Source organism: Leptonotus elevatus, chromosome 13 (genome assembly GCF_054856555.1).
Source record: "Leptonotus elevatus isolate MCC_2025b chromosome 13, RoL_Lele_1.0, whole genome shotgun sequence".
Lineage (NCBI taxonomy): Eukaryota > Metazoa > Chordata > Actinopteri > Syngnathiformes > Syngnathidae > Leptonotus > Leptonotus elevatus.
Genome location: NC_141251.1, coordinates 10,397,622 through 10,421,329, shown reverse-complemented (window position 1 = coordinate 10,421,329; position 23,708 = coordinate 10,397,622). Strand labels below are relative to the sequence as shown.

Below are 23,708 nucleotides of genomic sequence, written 5' to 3'. Positions count from 1 at the left end.
TAGAGCTCAGTATTGTTCATTCGGTAATGTCATCATCATTGCTCTTTTTTTTTTTTTTTTGTATGTGGGTGAGTATGTGTATGTGTGTGTGTGTGTGTGTGTGTGTGTGCGTGTGCGCGTGCGTGCGTGAGTGTGTGTGTGTGTATTCACTAGTTCACCAAAAACACACCAAAAAAATCCCATACCGTTCACCCAAACCGAACACGGCCGTTAGGAGACCCGAGGAAGGACCAAAGAAAACAAAGGAAAGTGAAATCCAGCACCGACCAGACACCACCCACCGGGCCACCAACCAGAGTTCCCCACCAACCCCAGAAACATCCAAACTCCAACAAATCAGGGAGACCCCAAGAGACCAAAGTACCTAGTATCCTGAGGCATTGTTTACTTTTCACCAGTATGTAGACTGTCAAAGCAGAGGAAACATGACCGTTTACTTACATTATGCACGCCCGCACTGGCGTAAGCGGACCACAACATAGCCTGCTCAAGCCTCAAAATAAGATTATGGTGAGGAAAATACCCAAAACTATACACTCATTCAGGAAGTGGTCTACAGAAGCAGACCAGTCTCTTAAAGGCCGCTTTGGAGTAACATACTAGGATGTACAGCAGGAGGAAACAGACTATAAGGTAGAACTCAGTATGTGAGGTTGGGAGACGACAGGTTGGACATTCATATAGCAGGATTGTATACCAGTGACACGAGGGGAATAATTATGCACTACAGCTCTATAATGTTAAGGCAAAAGCATTCATATGCTCCATTTGCTTTTTTGCTGCAAGGACTGTAAAGACACGTGCCTTTGTTCCACCTCAGGAATAACTTGGTATCCAATTTGGTCAAAATGCAATTACCTGGCTATCAGTGCATGCAACGGAATCCAAAGGAGGTGGATGAAGTGAAATGGCCGTAACTTTGCCCAAGGCTTTGTGAACCGAGGTGAAGACGTGTTTATTCAAGTGAAAATTTCTCAGGCCGTGCAATAAACTTATCTTAAGCAGTGGCGAAACGGCTAATGAGCTTCAAGGAAGGCACCATGCAGATGACTGGCTGGGCTGGGCACGTTGAATCTGCATGCTTTATTTTCCTTTTGCAAAAACAGCTGACACAGAGATTCAATTTGATATCAGTTTCTCTTTTCCATCATCTCATTGCCACTACAAAATTCATATATATATATATATATATATATATATATATATATATATATATATATATATATATATATATATATATATATATATACATATACTGTGTACTCAGCGTTCAGGTGGACCATGCTCGTGTTTGTTTGTGTGTTAACACAAGCCACCCAACTCTACCTGACTGTCTTACAATTAAATTTTACTCTACCTCAGCCAACCATTATTACTTAAAAGGTGTCATCATAATTGGGAAAGTACTTAATTACATTATGTGTTAATGAAAATAACTCATGTAATTTATTTCTAACGCCATTAATCCCAGCACTGTTTTTTTTCTGAGACATCTTAGCAAATTCAGGAGCATTTAAGTAGCACCTCCATGCCTCCTTATATCTAGTCCCCTCTAGAGATAGTAATTTTTCAGCCTCCTATTTAAAGTTCATCTGGAAACATTAAAGAGGGGACGTTGGGAATAATTATTTAGTGTTACATTGTCCTGACCAAGTGTGACTTATAAGCCTGCACGAACATGCACACACTGTTGCATGAATAGCCCTAAGGTAAAATGTAGCAAAGTACTTAAGCTGCTGCCAAAGCGCAGAGACATGGCAGTCTCACCAGAGAAGATTAAAGAAGTGGAATAAGCCCAGTAGCACAAAAATGTCCACTGACTCGGCCTTGGCAGACCAGCATACAAACACCATCTACTCAGTCACACAAATTAATTAATTACCAAAATGAACTTGCTATTAAGCAGAATTTATAAAATTCTGTACAGCAATACATCGACCACAAGAACTGGATGTTTTAGTCAATTCTTCTGGGAAAGATATTGCCCGCTAAGGAGATACTTGTCACATGGAAGGGCAAAGGATGGTGTCATGAGGGTTGAGCAGATTTAAAGTGACAAGCACACAAGACCGTACACAAAGAATATTCACTAACACCCAAATAACAGTTCCATGAACAGCCCTGTCATCTGTCCCCAAATCTTATCACAAGCTGATCTGTCATGTCATGTCAAAACTGAAACCAGTGTCATCTTGTCAGGACAATTTTCATAGGCACACAGTACATAGACGTATAGCAAGGTAATACATTATATATAGTTTTCTTTTTAAATAGATTGACACAATATGTTTACTTTATTAGCAAACTAATCAATGAGAGAATGATGTATTACTTCCCATTATTAAACATATATTACATGTACTGGTACAACATTTTTTATAAAGATAAAGAAGCTAAACCAATGAATGTACTGTCATTAATATATTATATTACATTATTTTGGAATTGGGGGGAAAAAAACAAACAGATCGGATCACCTTGGATTAACAAGGACAATCCTGTTTATGAGCCTTGTGTCCCGAGTCCCCGTGGATTTCGTCAGCCCCACTGTTTTGTCTCACTTCGATTCAGGGATTCTGTTTTGTTTTTTTGGTCCAGCCAGCAAGCCAAGTGTTTGGGCCACATGCATGCCAGTCACACAGTTGTCATAGCGATTCATACAATAAAACACATTTGCGTCATATCAGTATTAGAACTACTTCCTGCTTCCGTGTTCAAGAATCATGGGAAATACAGTCGGAACGAATGTGAGCTGAGCGTTTCTGGCGCCACATTTGCAATGTTACAATGTGGGACCGCGAGTAATGTCGTGCTAATGTAGTTACGCCTGATGGGTTTTTTTTTATCACCTTTAAAAATAAATGCTTGCATTAACGATCGATAGCTGCATGGAAAAGCAAAAAAAACATGTACTGTACTCACTCACGTTCGGCAGGTGACTTGAGGTGCATTCACTGACCACTCACACTCTAGGACATCTCATTCATCCATAGAAATACTCATTCAATGATGGAAACATTTTATAATTCATTTGATGCACCAAAATCAGATATTACTTTAGCTAATGCGAAATGCTAACACAACCACTGGTCACCAGATTGACTAGAGATGACATAGTTCATGTTGTGAATTCATTGTATATTTTATTTTCAGCGAAATTGCAGTGTCTTGGTTTTTAATTTAAAATTTGATTCTTGGTGTTTTCTGCAAGTTCACTGATAATATAGATCACTAAAGAAGGTATGGTCACCATGGCAATACCAACAGCATACCTGTAATATTCTTAGTCCATGCCGTTACACGATCAATATCACTTTAAATTTGAATAACTGTCACATTATATACCAGTGAGCCAGAAATAGAAGTAGGTAGCCCCCACTCCCTTATATAGCCTGAGTATCCTGACCTGAGGTATAATTTTGCAAGCAAAAGACAGAAAAATAAAGGAAGAGCAGATTTTCAAACATTACCATGCTGAGATGACTGGCTGGCGAGCCTCGATTTATTGTGTCACATTTAAAGTTGAGGAATGATTCGCCCATTGTGTCACGTTCCCTTCTTGTATCCTTGTTCTTGGGGGCGTGGCTTTCCAGCAAGGTCGATGCGGTAGTCAATGGAGGCTGTTGGAGTGCAGTGCAAGACAAACCAAGAAAGTTGGAGGGTCGTATAAGAAAGGCCTCCAGAGCTATGTTAGCGGAGACCTGAGAAAAGATAAGCAAAAAGGACAATAAGAATTATTTGGAGGGGAGTTGCAGAATAGTGGGAGAAGATGTAACGATATTGAGCCTAAGTCAACCAAGCTAAAAGTCACACATTATAGCGAACCAGCCATTTGATACACAACAATAATGTCTTTTAATTTCAGTGTTGTCGTCAGAAACTGCTTATTTATCATTTTCTCAGGTTTCTTTAATTATACCTTAGAAATGGCCTGATTGTCTCCAGTCAGCGCTAAGTCAGCGATACGCTCCACACACTGAACAATCCGAGTGCACGCTCTTGCTTCGTTCTGGGCCATCCACAGGATATGCTCCTCTACTAGCATCATGTTGCTGGCTATCTCTGAAATAAAGTCACCCAGCTGAAGAGACATAAGATGGCATGCATTCAGAAGTATGCATGTGCAAATTTATATTTTAAACATACATAAAGGGCAGGACACAAAGAGGATGATAGATCATGCACATCACTCAGGTCAACGATAGACACATTTATAATTTGGAATCACAATTGATTCCGCCCTATCTATTTTTTTTAATGCACCACATACACTCAGCAACATGCTTGGGTGGCGGGTGGATCGGAGCGTGGGAATATCATTTCCATCGGCTCCGGTTCACCTGCTCCTAATTTTAATGCACCACACACACACACTTGTATATACACTGGGTGGGGTCACATTCACGGTTTAGGGGTAGAGTTCGCCAGTCCGCGAGCTGGCGGACTCAGTAACAGGGGTTAATTTTCACAAAGAACGCTGGGGTGACGACCGGGGCCTTCCCCCGCTGGGCCTGGGGTTCGGGGGTGTCGGCCGCCCTCCGGTGCCCCCATCTCCCCCTTCTGCCCCCGGTGTTCCGTCCTTCCACACGGCGGGGGGTGGGGTGGGCGCGGCTGCCCTCTCCGCTCCGCTGTCCGGCCCCTCTTCGGCGCCGGTGCCTGGGTGCGGGTGGTCCCCGGGGGCTGGGGGTCGGGGGTTGGGGGGCTGCCGGTTGGTCGGGGTGGGGTCGGGGGGGGGCGGCTTTGTTGGGGGGGGGGGGCGGTGGTGGGGGTTGCGGGGTGGGGGGGTGCTGGGGGTGGGGGGTGTCTGGGGGATTGGGGGCATGGGGGCGGCTGGGGCTGGGTTGGGGTGGGTGGCGGGGGGTGGATGGGGGGCGGGGGGTGGTGGGGGGGCGGGGGTTGGGGGCCGGTGGGGTGCCTGGTGGGCCTGCAGTGCCCCGTCCTGCTGCGTTGGGCCGGGGGCGCGGGCCGTGTTGGGGCGGGGGGCGCTCCTGCTCCTGGGTTTGCTCTCCGGCCGGTGGCCCTGGTGGGGCCCGGGGGTCGTCCTTTGGCGCTGCCGCGGCCTGGGGGGCCCTGAGGTGTTGCGCTTGCTCTGTTCCGGCGGGGGTCGACGGCTCCCCTCTTTGGTGGAGATTTTCATGCATGCCAGATCCACCACACCAGCATCTACCGAAACTCAGACACAATCTGTTTCCTCCTCAGGTTATTGAATCGGTGGAGGCTGGTGTCTCGGATCTCACGCGGCTTCGTCTGTCCTTCCTTCCTTTTCTCGGTCTCTCCGTTGGTCTCTTGAGGCCTCCCTGACTTTATGTTTTTTGGATTTGTTGGGGTCTGGATGTTTCTTGGGCTGGGGAGGAGTTCTGGTGGGGGGTGTCTGGTCGGTGCTGGATTTCACCTTCCTTGGTTTTCTTCGGTCCCCTCGGGTCTCCTGGTGTTCGATTTAGGTGAACGGTATAAGATTTTTTTTTCTAATAGGTTTTCTGGTGAGCTAACAAACACACGCACGCACGCACGCACACACACATACTCACCCACACACACAAAAAAAAAAAAAAAATATGTATGTATGTATGTATATATGTATATATGTATGTATATATGTGTATATATATATATATATATATATTTAAAAAAAAAAAAAAAAAAAAAAAAAGAGCAATGATGATGACATTTCCGAATGAACAATACTGAGCTCTTAAAAGGAAAAAAAAAAAAAAAAAGAAAAAAAAAATAAAAAAGAAAAAAAAAAAAAAAAAAAACAATTGCGAAGGAAGGAACAGTGGCTTGATTCATTATAGAGAGATTTAATTTAGATTAGTAGTTCCAAAGGGGTTTAATTGCTTCCCTGGGATGGCAGCTTGCTATTTACTTACTGTACTTTTCATTGTTGCTTGATTTGACTATTTCTCATTAGATGTATGTGTGTGGCCCCCACTGCCTCGTCTTAAGAGATATATATACTTCAAATATCCCCTAATAATAGCTTCTCCTTTGTGACCCGTTAGGGCTAATTGGACATGTGAGAGTTAAGATCAGCACTATCTGACATTCAATGCAATTTGGGGCCTCTGATTGCTTCTGGCCAAATACGTCAGTTAACTTAAGCAAAACAAGGCACATCTTCTTCCTTATATAATAATTGTCATTGGCGGTTTGATGGCACCATGGCAGAGAGGAAATGGAGAAGGCGATATCTCTATATTTCTGTGGTCAATTAAAGTTGAAACACCCGGTTGGAATGACTTTTTTAGCAAGTCACAGCTGTCTCTCTCCGAATGTCTTTTTCTATTTGCTCAATCATGCCTCTGAAAAAGCGCACTGTTGTCGCTGTATGAGCTAACATAGCTGATTGTTTCTAACAAAATGACAAATCCTTGCTTCCAGACAGTTTATAACAAATACCCATTCTCACAAAAGGATAGGTATAACAATGCAAGTTTGCTGGCAGAAACTCAACAATTGTACTGTATTTCCATTGCTCCTTTAAAATATAGCAATTTTAAAGATCATTCATTATGTTGACATATATGAAGCAATGGCGAGAGATACAGGTACACGTGAACAAAATTGTACAGCACCAATATGCCCACATATCGGCAGCTATTCCAATCAGCTTTGCTCCAGTATGTCCATAATTATATTAATAATAATAATAATAATAATTGCATTCATGATTATTATAATAAACATACAAAGCAAGGAACACGGTACCAAATGTGAAATGTGCAGGAAATGTGGTTACGTTTTAGCCTTGAACTGCTTTGTTACATTCGACAACATGTCTTGAAACTGCAGGATTGAATTAAATCTCAAGACAATCAAGGCATTCTGAACAAAAATATTGTATGACACTCAGCAACAGAAGGGTCCTCCATCAGAACAATAACCCAAAACTCACACCTAAAACTGCTAAAGAAAGCTTATGAACAACAACAAAAACATTGGATTACTTCAAAGTAGCATTTGATGCGCCTTGACCTAAATCATATGTAAGATCTTCAGAAGGACCTGAAATATGCAGTCTGCTGACAGCACATGTTACAAGGACAACCACTTTTCTTTCTGTTCACACTTACTTCCTTGCACTTCTTTACCAGCCTGGTCAGTCTCTCAACTAGGTGTGTCACAAAGATGACATCCATGACGTCAGTAAAGTGAGCTGCCCTGCTGGTGAAGGCCACTAATTGCTGGCCCAAAGGCTGAGCATTGGTTGTGTTGACGGTTATCTGTCATAAGATAAAGCAGATTTTGAAATGTTATTAAAAATCATGACTGGGTTCTGATAACACTTGCATAAAAAATGTGATTCTATGTCACACAATTTAATTTTTATCTCTATCTTGACATAATGAGTTAAAGAAAATCTCCCCAGTCAGTCAGTGTGAATCATCTGTTTAAATCTCCACTTATTTCTGAGTAGATTAACAAAGGGCCAAATAATATGACCTATGGGATTTTATTATTATTATTTATTTACCCTTTATATTTATTTCTTAATCACAAAGTGTTGGTAGTAATCAAGAGCAATCCAAATTAGATTGCTTGCTTGTAAACTTAATAACCTGTAAAATAAATAACCTTGTGGGCTAAATGGCTCTCAAAATGTATTTGAACCTACCGGACACAAATGTGGTGACAAATTACATAAATAAACTAAACTAAAAAAATATTAGAAATGTGGTATCAAGACATGAACAGAGCTGCTAACGTCTGCAGGTCAGAGATTAATTCAATTTCAATGAGCACAGAACATAGAATGCAGAAAATCCAGTGAATATTTTTTTACTGCAACTACCAATTGCAAAATGGGACTGAATGCTTGGATATAGCAAGTTGAAATAAATGAATAAATATTTGTCTATGTATGTATATATATATATATATATATAGTATAGCATAGCAAAGCATACCTATCCCCCAATACCAAATAATGTTTCTACGAGCTGTGAATAGTACAGAATGACTTAAAATAAAATAAAATAAAATAAAAAATAAAATAACAGTAAAAGCAAAACCATCTCAAACTGCACAGTTTGATTTAGAAAACCAAGTAATGGTGCCGCTATAGAACATGATTAAGAAGATGATGCTTTATGTTGTGTTCAAATCATTTTTTATTGATACCTGGGTGAGCTCATGTAGCACACGTGTGAGTTCACTGGCATAAGGGCACTGAGTGTAATCTTCTTCAGCCCACCGTCCAGTCCGGTCACATCGTCGCCATGCCTTCTTCTCCTTATGGCTGGAGGTCTGCGGCGCGCTGCCCGATGGGTGAGGGGCAGAGCCAAAGGTGGCGGGAGCGCAAGGTAAGAAAACCAAGATGCCTGCTAGAGTCCTTGGCCACCTGCAATTAAAATAGCAAATATTATAACGTGTAATTGGTTGAATAAACCCGTGCAGAAGTAACCTATAGAAATGGCGAGAAACCATTGGCAGAATTAGCAGTATTGCTTGAATTAGGAGGCTATAGAGGACTATAAAGGACTGAAGAATTGGGAGATCCAACATGGTCCTTGATTTAATGCAACAGATGGTAATGTCATAATCCGTTATTTTAGCAAATTATATAATTTGCATCATTTGTTTACATCCTATGTCATTATTTAGCTAATATACACTTGAAAAGACACAGTAGTGGACTTTTGGCTCCTCCCATCAATGACATCATCCACTATTTTCTATACTGCGTATCCTGTTCAAGGTAGCTGCAAGCGGAACATTTGGTGAAAGTGAGACCACCACACAATGGACTGGTCCCTAATCAGAAAGCACATATGGAGAGAGGCTGCCTGCAGGAAAGTCAAGTGAGTGACTGCTACATGATTTCATTGCGTTTTTACGCCGGACACCGTTGCCTGCGGAAAGCTCCTGTTTATCTACTTCAGTACACGCGCCAGCGTGTTAATATAATACAATTAAGAAATGACAAAAAAGATTTGGTGGAAGGTTATAATTTAGATCAAATACCCTCACATTAGGTCAGCATCGTTATATGATTTATAGATTGGCAACTGAACGACTTCATTGAAGGCAGGTGGGACCCCATCACTTGGCAACAACTACCGTACAATACATTACATACAGTAAAGTCCATACTGCAGAAACTAGTCATCTGCTCTAAGGGTGCTCAAGCATTTCCGTGCTCTGACTCCCACTACCTGGTAATAAATTGAATTAAAATACTGTAGTCCCAAACTAAAAAGGCTCATTTTCTAGCCCATTACGCCAGTGCTCCAAGTGAGGCTGCGTCTGTGTGCTTACGCAGTAGAGGAGAGCGAAGAAGTACAGAGGCTGACAGCTGCACACTCACGTGGCAAGCAAGGATGTGGTGGGCTTCGCTGGTAATAGCTAGCTCGGAGAGTCATGGTGTCCATTTTTTATTCAGGCAAAATAGCAGATTAACAAATCCTCCCATGTTCTTAGCAGTGCAGTAAAAGGTCACCCAATGGGGCTGTAATACTTGGGATTTCATCTCATATCCATACATGAGTAAAATATACAAATCTACCACATTTAGATAGATAGATATGAAGAAGAAAGCATACTGTTTAAAAATATTTTCATAACATAGACAGATCAGTCAAGAGGTGACTCACCGGAACTCCCCCTTGTTGTTGGTGACTCGGTCAGCAGGGCAGTATGGCGCAGACATCTCCAAGACAACTATTTCCATCTGCCGAGAACTGTTGCCACGGGAACTCGTCACTAGACACTCCCAGGTGCCAGCAAGGCCCACGTCGATGTTGGCGAGGATGACCTCACTGGTGGAGGAGTACAAACAGGAGTCATGAAGCTTCATTTTATGTACATTTGGGCTGAAATCTTGCACCTCCAAAATAGTCACTTTTCAGTTGACACCAAAAACGGCATCTTTGTTCAACCATTAACATCACATCATCAAAGAGAGCAAGCCATTTTCAACACTTTAAAATCAGTCAATTATTTGTAAAAAAAAAATTAAAAAAAACACCCACATTTGTGGACGGACCAATAAAATACGTTTTTTGAAAAATTGAAATTTAACAAATTGTGATTTACGATGCCAGTGGGAAATGGTAAATGGGCTGCTTTCTCATATAGTGCTTTAACTACACCATATGGTGCCCAAAGCGCTTTACAATTGAAGCCTCACATTCACCCATTCACACACACATTCAAACACCAGTAGCCAGCTGATGCCAAGCAGGGCGCTGCCAGGTCCGCTGGGAGCAAATCGGGGTTCAGTGTCTTGCTCAAGGACACTTCGACATGGTCACCAGCGGTGAGGATCTAACCCACAACCTCACGGATGGGAAGCGACCACTTCTATGTTGATATAAAAGCCGCATTGAAAGTGAGGAGATAGCGCTTACACAAAGTTTAAATGAGATTAACCAAGGCGTTTAGGGTTAACCAAGTTTGAGCATTAACATGATTTTTGGGTGGAGTTGGAATTTTAAGGATTAAATAAGAAAAAAGTGTAAGAAGTAAAGATTTATAAGAATGTTGTCATCAAAATCAGGATACACAGTATGTGGAGCAAGTCTGACAAACCCCAATGTTCCTCAGTTTTGTGTACTGTAGGGCATATATATATATATATATATACACAAACACATTCATGCATACACATGGAGGCACACACAAACACACGCACACAAACTCTTCCTGTTTTACGCTCAGTCTCCTGCAGCCAGAATATACCAGTCACCCCTTCCCCCGGCGCACTGCTGCATCCAGCCAAAACAAGCCAAGCTGTGGACACCATCCAGCTCGGCTTTTCACAATGTGATTTTCCTACATTATTAGAAAAAGGTCACCCACACACATCAGATAATAGAACGTGAAGAAATCAGTCATTTGTGAAAAGCAAAAGGCACATTTATCAAGCAGTGACCTACATACTCCGTAACACAGCGCCGTTATAGAAAAAAAGACCCAGCGGACTCATAAGGAACATTTGTGCTTGCCAGCTGATGTTTTGCAAATTGATTGTATAATGTTTCTTACGAGACAACACACTTTCAATTTGTCAATCTTTCCAACAAATGATTAAAAGCTGGCCCCATTTTCAGTAAATAGACTTTGTTTGTACAAAAAAACTGAGTGACCCACATGATTGCAATCCATAGTACAGCTGCTAGCATTGTTGTTAATAATGCTATTAATGCTATTTACCCATGTTTTATTATTCGAAAGGAAGCGATAACAAAAGTACCTTTCAAATTATTTTCTGAAAATGCATTGGACAACTGAGCAGAGGACGTTTTGTGTGGGGACCTATTTTCAGATCAAGTCATTTGATTCTGTGAAGGCCAAATTTCAAAGGAAGTTGAATTTCAATTCTGTTACTAAAAATCTGAAATTAAAGCCAAAAGCAGGGCTAATTCCAAGTAGGGATTTAACGATATTCAAAAGTCACAATACGATATTATCCCGATATGAACCTCACAATATGATAATTATCACGATATTATGGTGGTGTTGGCAACATATATATAAAAAGCTCATAATACTATATATATCAATCTCTGAGTATTTTTGCTATATCTATGACTATTTTTACTATTGATTTACACTTCAGGGATGATACTTTTTTACTTTTACTTGATTAAATAAGTACTCTTACTTTTAAGTAAATTTTTAGACATGATATTGTTACAGAATGTGAGTACTTTTCAAAGTTTTCTTATCTCAAGTAACTTATAGAGTTACCTATGAGTCCAACCTCCAACTATTAATTAACATATTGTTCCATTGATATCTCTCTCACAATCTTAATTAGAACTGAGCATCTATGAAATGTACTTGTAAATGTTCATGTATGTGCATTATATTGTGCATGGACTTCAAATATACTGTAAGTAACCAAAATAGAATTAGCATGCAATACTGGAAGCCCCTCACTAATGTTCCAAATGTATTCTAGACAACCCTGTTAATGAAAAGAAGATTACATTTAAGGAAGACACACATTTTGTTGAGTTTTATTAGATTAAGCAATCAACATTAAGGATTGAGCACAAAGGTAAAATTAGTGCAGTGTGATGAGCAATGAATAATGAAACTTAACGAAATGAAATGAAACATCTTAAAGGACTAAAGGGAAACCTAAAAAAAAAAGAAAAAGTGGAACATTATTTTTACAAAGCTCATATTTGAAGCCAAATCAAAAATTGACAGACTGACATGTTAAGATGGGATACAAAAAGCACAGACGCATAAAACCTTTTTAGCACCTGCAATATTTCCCAACCAATTTCTTCCTCATTTTGCACAAAATTACAATGATTAAAAATGGAAGGGATTAAGAGGGATACATCCAAAGTGTCTGCTGCAGCTTGCCACAGGGCTGTAAAATGTTTGATTAATGAAACATTAATCACAGGATGGTCCCACTGCTACTGCTAGTACAGTTAATACTGGGAGTTTGGCCCGACACCATTACTCAGCAGGAGTCTAGCCCACATCGCAGAACCATCGCGCCTCAGGGGTTCTGAGGCTGTTATGCTCACTGTGAGAAATGTAAACAAATGGTCTTAACAGAGCTGTTGCAGCAAATAATACACTGTAATTACAATGTGTGAGGAAGGAACTGAAGGCACCCAAACAATGACTAAACAAAAAACTGTTAGCATCACACTTTTGCCTTAGTCTTTATAGCCAAAAGAATACACGATGCTTCGACGTTTCATGCGGTTATTTAACCAAAAGCCGGACGGGCACGATTGAATGCATAGCCTGAAACATGTCGAGTTCACCTTCAAAGAGGTCACTTCACTGAGGCTTTGGCATCTCTGCCTGCGCTGCTGCAACACAGTGTGAGAAATCCAGACGCAGGCCTTAAGCCACGTACTAAATCTTGTGTATTCAGTCTTTCCCGTCTGATGGGACATGCGGGGCGAAGCTTAATGACTCAGAGGACATTGATCCAAGGTGACAAACCCCAACATGGGCCGCTGTCCATCCATCCATCCATTTTCTGTACCGCTTGTCCTCACAAGGGTCGCGGGGGTTGCTGGAGCCTATCCCAGCTGGCTTCGGGCAGTAGGCGGGGTACACCCTGAACTGGTTGCCAGCCAATCGCAGAGCACACAGAGACGAACAACCATACTCACAATCACACCTATGGACAATTTGGAGTGTCCAATTCACCTGCCATGCATGTTTTTGGAATGTGGGAGGAAACCGGAGTACCCGGAGAAAACCCACGCAAGCACGGGGAGAACATGCAAACTCCACCCAGGAAGGCCGAAGCCCGGATTTGATCTCACAACCTTTGCACTGGGAGGCGGTCGTGCTAACCAATCAGCCACCGTGCCATGGGCCGCTGTGACTCATCAATTGTTCACTGTGGTTAAACAAGCATGGGAAAAGACTATGTGTTAAAGAACAAGTCCTTTTAGATTGAAGTGTTGATTTTTTTGACTTAATGAAGAAATGAAGTCACAGTTCTGTAACTTCCCCCACACAACAATTTAAGATGCAGCACTGAGCAAAAGGTGAAGTTAGCTTTAGACACAGCTAATTGTTTTTGTTGGACGCCAGCTCCTTTCTGCAGATGGGAAACCTTTCAGGTGCCAAGACAAACATGACCTACATGGGCTCCACTTGGTGGAACAAATTGCATTATTTGTGTTTATTACAGGCCAACGACGACTAATTGTTAGTAAGGCCGTCAGTGCAATGAAAAATGCACCATGCCTTATGTAGTGCTTTTACGAATAGGACCGAGTCATCACAGTCAGGGAAAAATCGATAATTAATTTAATTGCCAACGCATTTAACTGCTAAACAATTATTGTTTATATCAGCACACATACAGTTCAAAACAAATTTATTACACCACTCAGCAGGGTGCACACTCCCCATTCCATCCCCATGGTAAATATTTCCCATATTTGCCACTCCGGACAAGGGCCAATTCCATCAAATTTAACCTGGATGAAGCCACGTCAAACGCCCTGGCTACGAAGCACAGATGTCAGTATGCAAATAACGCAAATAATCCCACAATTCTCCTCGCGGCCAACGATGTATGATTGGTCATAGTATAAATACAATATTGCTTATCAAATAAAGTTTAAAAACAATAATGAAATACTGTTTATAAATGATGCAATGTTTACAAGCAACGGTGTGGCACCATGGTAACAAGCAGAGGTGGACAATTTACATAATTCTGTTGGTCCGTCATTTGTCAGCGCTCTGTGCACCCTTCCACCACCTTTTTTTTGTCATCACTATTTAAGGACCGACACACAGAGGTGGGCATTCCATCAGTTCATCAATCATCAATAAAACGGGTGTCCGTCAGTGGGAGGTCCATCGGTACTTGACCGGATTAGTGACACTTACACTGATGGAAGTAAACCCACTTCTTAGTCCGCCATTAATTTTTTTATTTCTCTTAATGCGTCAACAAAATGTGCGTCCGTTGGTTCTTGGCCCTGTTAGTGATGATTACACTTACGACAAAAACCCACTTCCATCAGTGCTTAGTTGTCATCGGCACACATTTGCCCCTCATAAACTCAGCCCAAATATACATAACAAAATATAATCCCACAATACGCAGTGATTGACATCATTGTGATAGTAGAATAGCATATTAGAATAATGCAGCAATCATTGCATATCGTTATTGTTATATCCAAAGAATTGCATGTGGCAATAATTGTACCATTACAATAATAAATATAATGTCTGTATACAGTACATCTGTAATACTAGTTGAGTTTCCCGTACACACTTCCTGGTTTGAACTCGGAAAAGTCCGACTTCCGACCATCCTCGAATGCAGCATAAATACACACAAATTGACGAGACAATGAGAGACACCTGGACAAGACACGCATGGCTGAGGGAGCTGATTGGTCAACACTGGGATGCCAAGCACAGGTGAACATGACAAAACTTAAGACAACTAAAATCCAACCAAATCCAACCAAAACCAAACCAACAAAACAGACCACAACAAATTGAACAAATATGATTCAGTTAAGGCAGTGTTTCTCAAACTTTTTACAGCAGGTCTCACCTAAAAATTATATAATTGTGGTAAAAAATCTCTGAAAACCCCCTGAAATAATAGCGAGGTACAACCCAAGATAAACCCCGTAATGTATGAATTATTCTTCTTCTTTTCCTTTGGGCTTTTCCTATAGTGAATTTATGATAAGTGAACCGCAAAGTAGAAAGCGACATGTATTGCACTCCATTATTTATTAAAATATCAAATAACAGTAAGTCCCTTAAGCAGACTGAAAACAGGGTCTAAAAGGTGAAAGCAGTTTGAAATTCCTCATTCCTGCTGAAATTGTTAAAATGTTGATGATTAACTGAAATCAAAAGTACATATCATTGGGTGGTCTCATCTTGTTTATGACAGAGACAGACAAATGTCTCTGTCAGAATTATTGGCTGTGGGCACAAGGCTGAGGAGATTCCTAGTACAATGACGAGGCAGGTCAGAGGCCAAATGAGTCGGCAACGAAAAATCAATCCAGAGAGAAGTGTTGGAAAGTCTTGCTTGGACACATATCAAAACAATTTGGCAATAAGTGAGTCATTCATGGCTATCGCTATGACAGAATGTGACGCTGATAATCGTGCATGATCGTGACTGGCAACCATCATCAAATCATTTAGAAAATAATGGTGTGTGTGAGAATTTTACTTTTGCAAGATGGAGCAAAGAATTGGAAGCAATTAAACATATATATATATATATATATATATATATATATATATATATATATATATATATATATATATATATATATATATATATATATATATATATATATATATAATTTTTTTCTTCTGCTTCTTCTTTTTAACTGTACACCGGCTGGGATGATCGGCTTCTGATTACCGACTTGGCTTGTTGCGTTCTCGTCTCCTTCCTTTTCAGGAAAGCAGCCAAATTAGTTTTACCTGGGCTGTGGGATGAAAAGCTTTCAAAGCTGGCAAGCTTCCACCATGTGTGTCATCGCACCTTATTTGTCACAACATTGCGGCAGCCTGTGACAAGTTGGAGGCATGTTTGGCACATAAACTTTCTCAATTGTCTGCCTGTGTTGACAAGATCGTAAATAAAATATCAGCAATATCAAAAGATGTCATTTCAAAAGAATGATTTGTGATGTACTGATTTCCTGCCACTGTGGGCCAGTACAAGTTGAGAAGCACACTATATAACAGTGTTAATTTTGAAAAAAAAAATATATATATCGTTTTAGTTAATAAAAATTAAATAAAAGTTTTAGATTATCTGTTTTAATCCAATTTTAGTCGACGAAAATAATGAGCAGTTTTAGTCGACTAAATTGACAATTAAATAAAAAAAATAGATCAATCTTACAGCTGCACAATGAATGCAAACATGTTTGAACATTAAATAAAGTGCAGTGAACAGTTTCTGAGTCGTTCTTTTCTCCCACCCGTTTCATTCCTTCTTCTGATTGGATTTTGTGAATTTTCGTCACTGTGTTGTTTTCATTTTAGTAATTGACGAAATTGTCAGTCAGTTGTAGCTATCGTCATCGTCTGAATGAATGGCATCTATTTTTATTTTCGTTTCATTTTCGTGTGGAATTTTTTTTCGGGACGAATAATATGACGAAAAAAAAAATTGTCTACAAAATTATCACTGCTATATAATACAGTGGACCCTTGAGTTACAAATTGCCCTTTTTATGTAATTTTCAAGTTACGTACAATAAAAGTTGCCTCTAGTTGCGTATGTTTCGTTATGTCTCCGCTGGCACTGTGCGTAACTCATTGGGATAGCTCTGCTGGGGTTTTTTTCCTCATATTTTTTTTTACCCTTAATTATACCTCAGAATGACTTAAAGTTTACAATTGGCTGTAAACACCCCAAACCCCATATATAACTCAATGTCTCCTCCGCAGCAGCAAATAGAAAGCTAACATGTGAGCAGCTGGAAGTCCCGCTTATACACACAGATGCTTCTTCCAATCACATTTATCACAAAAACATTCAACTGTGTGTATGATACATACACTATGTATTGTATTAGATATGTCTCTTAAATTGAGACAGAGGAGGAAAAACAACAACATGTAAAGCTTGTATAAAATATTTGACAATCTATTTTTACAAACAAATGTCTGAAATCCTGAAATAATTGTTGGAAAATGTAGAAAGTAGCATGTAATTGAAATGCACAATATGTACAAAGTGTTATTTAGTTGTGAAGTCGTGTTTTCACTACACCGCATCTTGTTTAATTAAATCTTCATCACCACATATAATAGTCATCTATCATGTTGACTGCTATTGATCAGTTAAGTCATATTTTACATCGCTGCAAGATTTGTAATGTAAATGTTCAAGACCAAGCTGTGAATTTTGAGCTAGTACAGTATAATATACTTTATAAAATACTATATTACTAATATAAGAAATATAATAATGAATAAAAAAATATATATATATATAACATACTCTTTTATATTATAAAACTACTACTGAAACTATTATATTGATTCTGGGAGGGAAATTGTGCACCTTTCAAATAGACGGAGCAAATAATTAGCTGCCATCGATGTTGCCAAACAAACCATAAAGCATTGAGATCATTTTAATGCTCAATAACACTTGTGTCAGCAGCCCGTCAATATTTCTTTTAGAAGCGGGATTGGTTGTAGGCTAGCAGGTGTGTCAGGTTTCCACTTTAGTTTAGTGCAACAATTATGTTTCAGCATCTGTTACTGTTAGCGTGTGATCAGCAAGAGCTGCGGGACGGGCCGCAAGGCCGAGCTCTCCCGGGACAGGCTGCAGATTGCTCAGGGATGTTGGCCCACTGCCAAGTCAATTCTTTCCTGTCCTTTCAGATCCTTATCATGGGCGCCAATAACCAAAGTTAAATCCCAGCTACTTTAGACGATTGAGAGATATAGAAGGAAGGTTGGGATGTGTGTGTCAGATGGTCTTTACATACATTATGTGTGCGAGCTGCAAGGTGAAATCAGTTTTACTATTTTGCGCTGATGTGTTTTTTATTCTAAATAGGGTGGCTTAAGTGAGCTTTGTGGATCAATCAACTCATTATACCTTGCTACTCATTGTCGCAATCCAAGAGAAACATAGATGAATCATGAACATCACATCATCATAGAGAGCCTGTTAACACTGTTAGTTTATGTCTTGCAGTGGAATGCTGATGTAATGAGTAAATGGGAACTGTCAAATGCAACATTTGCAAACATGAAGGGCTCTATTTTCGACCAAATTGACATTCCGCCCAGTGCATCTTATGCTACATTCACACTGCAGGCAAATGAGACCCAATTTGGTAGTTTTTTTTTTGGCCCATATGTATCTTGTATATGATTTTTATGACAATCTTAACGATTCAATTCTGTTGTTTTGTATTTTAAAATCCGACCTGGATCACCTCCGTATGCGACTTAATGCGACTTCTGTCTGAACCAGGGGCATCAAACTCATATTAGCTCAGGGGTCACACGGAGGAAAATATATTACCAAGTCGATAAAATCATGGTATATACCTTAAAAAACAATTGGCGTCAATTATACGCAAATTTTTGCTATTTGCGCAACGGCACAGATGAGCTTCCTAACAAAATACATGTACTTGTAAAACTTGCATTGTTTTTCTTATTAAATAGATTGTCATATACTGTATATGCATGATATACTGCACATACCGTTTTCTTTTCAGTTTTTGAAATCGATGTAAGTGTACGATGTAATACTTATCAATCCTTAGCACTTCTTTTATTTTGTATTTAAATGTACAAATGAATCTGCTTGTGCGAAACGTCCAAGTCTAACTGTCCATTATTGCAGCTAATCAACTCTCATCCATCGACATTTTCTCCTCTCCTAAATCCTCCACTATGTTGCTTGTACCTGGTAAGCAGACAACAGTCATGAAGCACGGTTTCCTCCACATAAACACCTCGGTCCTCTTGCGTGGGCACAGTGTGGCCGTTGTGATGCCACTGCAGCTCAACTGAAGGGTCCAAGTAAGTGACGGTGCATTGAAGAGGCAGACGGTCTCCCTGGAAAACCAGCTGCCTCTGGGAAGGGATCAAATGAAAGAGGGGCATCTCCAGAGCTCCGTCTAGGAAATGAAGAGAGGATACAACCGCAAAGTCAGCATATCAAGCATCCCTTCCCCAATCGCTGACGCCTTAAAAGGTAGCGCATGAGCTCAAGGGTTAAGTTCTGCATCCTTGTGATGAAATGAAAATGAAGACTTGTTCTGGAGAATGTTTCTGTCTTGTCTGCGGATTTAACATCTACAAACGCAGCATCACAGGCAGAATTGTAATCCATTGTTCTTTCATGCCTTCCATAAACAACGCCAGCATGCGCACTAAATAGCATTGTACACATACATATCCGGTCAATGTCACACTCATCCCCCATCAGAAAAGCAGCTGGCAAAGGAGAGCAGCCTTGAACACTCCTCTGGACTCTCCTTGACTCACTGCGTGTGCATCACAATGGAAGGCCGTCGCGATGGCAGTTATTGGATTATTTAGTATCATGGAAGCACACTCCCTTTTTAGTCAGTGAATAAGGATTAGAAGTCAAGCTGTGTACGGGCATGTGTCTGATTTTTACAAAAACCCTCCAGAATTTGCACATGCAGCACATATTGTATGCATGATATTGAACTCAAGTACAAGTTGCTGCGTTCTGAGACCACCGACCATCCATTTTTATTTATGAAGCAGGATTAGCCTCAAGCCTTGCAAGCAAATTGTACCACCTTGGGAATTATTTCCGAGGGTGTTCAATACAAGGCTAGACATTTCTTTGGACATGCTCCAAAGAGCAGCACAATCTTTGCCTCCACTTGTATGCAATCAATTTTGGCTGTTGCTGCCACTTGACAGGCAATTTGACGTATGCGTCATGAAAGTCTTCCATACCTCAAAATACTAGTTTAAAAAGAGACATACAGAAGGATCGACGTCATCACCTGAATGTATGCGGCTGTATTTAGCGAAACTATTTGGCTATTGTACTTTGTAGAATAATAGTACAGTATATGGCATATGGTATATAGGGACATTCATAAAGTGTGAGGGAATGTATGTCCATTCATCCAGAAATCTCATTCTGTTGCCATGTTCTATTGTCCACAGCTTGGACTTCATGCTCGTGACAGGACTGCGATGTTTTTGAGCCACAATGTACTTGTATTTGCGCGGCGGACGCTGCCGGAGCAAAACACAATTATTGGTTGCAAGTGAGGTAGTGTCGAGGAGAGACAAAGACACATAAATAGAAAACAAATAGTGCATATTGCTGCTTGCGGGAGCATAAACGTATATCACCCGTATGTTTTTGTCTTTTGACTAAACTTTGTTATGATACAGCAGCAACTAAACGGTCCCCTCGGGAGCATGATTAATTATATTGTTTATACTACATTTAGAAATTAAAAGTCTGCAGTAATAGTCAAAACTATTACTCTTTTTTACCACACTGTTGCAGAGAAGTGCTCAACTTTGCATGCAGATTTTTATTTAATTATGTTTAGCTGTATACATGATATATACTGCAGATCCAACTGTATTATATCTGTTTATCCTCTTCAGGGTGGCATGTAAGCCGAAGACTATTCTATAGGGATGTTCAATGACACTTTTTTTCAGACCAACAAGTAAGAATACTCAACTTGAGTAGTAACTAATATTGATACTAATTACCAATACGATGAGTATTTTTGATACATACAATTTCCCCCCAAAAACAATGAGATACTTAAAAAAAAAAACTATAAATCCCAATATAGCAAAATTGCATGATATTAATGGCAATTTTCTATGCTTCTCAGTTCCTGATCATAAAACGGTGACAAGAGGGCGACCAATGCTGTTATTGGTCACCGTCGCAAGTACGACACCTTGAAATAAGGCCATCACCACAGTATCTCTTTCAAGCTTGAGGCCTGGGAACTTGATGTTTGAGGCTTGTGGAATTCCAAAATATGTGTAGCTGTCCTGCACATCTGTATGGAATGTGTGAGGAAGATGAAGTCCTCTGAGAGAATCCATGCAAGCATGGGGATAACTTGTAAAGCTGTGATTCAAACCACAAAGGTCAGAAGCTGCAGTAATATTTTTCATGATGGTAATTTGTACTCCAAAAATGTTGATTGGTTTCCAACTTACAACCTCATGGGCTTTCATTATTTGAGGTTCTACTCTAATGTGAATTTAATTCCTAGAAGGTAAGAGTGTTTTCTTAAGCACACATTTGGAAAAAACAACAACCAGTGTATATAAAATAAATTGATCTTGTGCTTATTTACACATCCATCCATCATCTGAACTGCTGTGATACCATTTTGGTATTTATTTTTGCATGGTTTTGCAAACTTATTATTAATTAAAAAAATACACTATTATTATTATTAAAGCACAAGTAATGATCTGACCTATGATGCATGCAGTAGCAGGAGTGAAACTTTATACAGTAGAGGATTTTTTTCTTCCCCCCCAAGCGCTCTACAATTTCTACATCCAGGATTTCACACTGCCGGTGGTTGGTGACAGACAATTTCCCCAGCACTTGATAAAAAGTACAACTTATCCCATAAGGCCACGCTTCTACAGAGCGAGACTTGGCTCATAACACATGGGACCTGTGGGATAGATAAGGTAATATTACCATGAACTGCGAGGCTGCCAGCCTTGTGTGTGGAGCAACCTGTGTGAAATGACATCTTGAATTTATCATCTTTCAGACACACCACTTCACTAGTTTTGCTTGTCTAATATACTGTACATTGACATATATCTTTACATCACTGCAAGACGCAAGTAAATGAATGAAACATACGGTGGACATAAAACGTCTAAATACCTATAACCTCGACAACACCACTGAAAACAATATAATCTTTTAGAGTGGAAGTAAAAATAAACAACCGAGATAAGTGTGCACAGCCTCAAACCCGGGTTAGTGGCAATGTTCAGTATTAACAAATAACATTTACACTCACATAAAATGGAAGTCAGCACGCACCTGCTATCATTTAAAGTGCCCGTGATTAACCCTCAAATAATGTTCATCTGTTCCGTTAAGCTTTTCCTGTCATTTTTGTAATCATGTCTGACAGCAGAAGTAATGGCCCACAGAGAGCCTCCACAGCATCAGAGGGATTCTAGAGTTCTGTTCTAAGAAAAGCGTACAAAGTCATTTCCAAGGCATCAAATGCAGTATACCATGCAACACAGTGAAGACTGACATTATCAAGTGGAGAAAATGTGGCCGAACAGTGAGTTGGACAATCCTTCCAAAACAGATGGGGAAAAAAATGTGATGAAAACTTTTCTAAGAACCTAGAGCGACGCAAACACTGAAGGAACTGCAAGCATTTCTGTCAAATGATTAAAAAAATAATAATAATTTTTAGCAGAGTTTTGTCTTTTTCATACTGCATGTCTGTATGAGTCTGAAGTATAGTGGTAACACAGGAACATCTTATAGAGAAAAACATTCAAGCCAGGTTAAATTTAGGGGGGGGGGGGGGTGGGGATATCACTTTAATTAAATCTCCCAACTGCATGGTTTATGTTCCGATGAAACCATGTTGAACTTTTTGGTAATAAGACCAAAAGGGAAATTGGCATAAATACAACAAACATTGCTCATCACAAAACCATACCATTAGGAAAGTATCCACAGTGCTTCATATAACACCCTATAATGTAATAATTTCCTGAAAATGTAATAACAATCTTCCCTTAACGCAATCAAAAATGTAATAAAACCCAATAATGTAATCATTTTCAAGAAATGATGACGGTACATTATAGGGTGCCACATGTTGTGTTACTATAAAAACACTAAAACTCTCATATAATAGTCATCTTAACACATCTTTCATTGTTTAATAATAACATATGAACATAACATTATTGAATAAAAAAAACCCATATACATTTAACTAAAACAATTATCAATCACAGGAGTCTCTACTTACTTACTTTGAATAACTCTCTACATTCAACACTAAATAAATCAACTCTGTCAAATAACTCCAACACTAACCTGCATTTAAATCAGACGGTCTTAAAATGAATTATAAGCACTTTTGGGGTTGAAATCTACTTCGAAACATTTAAGGTGCATCAACAAAGTATTGAGCAAAGACTGAGAATAATTATGTACATGTAATGCCATCTTTTTTCTTTTTTTTTATTAACTTTCAAAATGCTAAAAACATGGAGAGAAAAAAATTAATTTATTCCATTTTGGGATGAGGTTGTAACATAAAATGTGTAAAAAGTACACTGTGAATACTTGTTGAATGCACCGTACCTACAATGAAGCATGGTGGTGGCATCATCCAGCTTTGGGACTGTTTTGTCACAGATGGACAAAACGGCTTTTCCACTTTTGTTTGATGTACCATTTTTCTGTCTCTTATCTGTTATACATTACTAGGATGTATAATAACTGCTACAAACAGCATTCCTGACGTTATTACCAACAGGCCGCATTGGAAACAGTAGGTGGCCACCATAAGAACTGTGACAGTTTGGCCTAAAAACACAGATGAGGTGCTACTGGAGTGTTGTTAAACCTTTTTTTTTTTAAATGATGTATTTTATTAGTCATATTAGTAGTAGTATAGTAATAGTAGTAGTTAACGGCTGTAACATCCTCTCCCTCACTAAAGGGAGGGTGGCATGGCTCAGTGGTAGAGTGGTCA

At 39.7% G+C, this 23,708-nt stretch overlaps 1 protein-coding gene across 1 annotated transcript in view; it reads right to left on the bottom strand.

Annotated features, from left to right (window-relative positions):
- adgra1b (adhesion G protein-coupled receptor A1b) overlaps positions 1–23,708 on the bottom strand; it is a 139,161-nt gene that overhangs the window by 81,285 nt on the left and 34,168 nt on the right. The window contains exons 7-12 of the mRNA XM_086093321.1: positions 18,881–19,094; positions 9,594–9,758; positions 8,122–8,341; positions 7,074–7,223; positions 3,920–4,081; positions 3,471–3,701 (exon numbers count right to left, since the gene is read on the bottom strand). Coding sequence (XP_085949447.1) covers positions 3,471–3,701; positions 3,920–4,081; positions 7,074–7,223; positions 8,122–8,341; positions 9,594–9,758; positions 18,881–19,094 — 1,142 coding nt within the window. The remainder of the gene's footprint in view (positions 1–3,470; positions 3,702–3,919; positions 4,082–7,073; positions 7,224–8,121; positions 8,342–9,593; positions 9,759–18,880; positions 19,095–23,708) is intronic.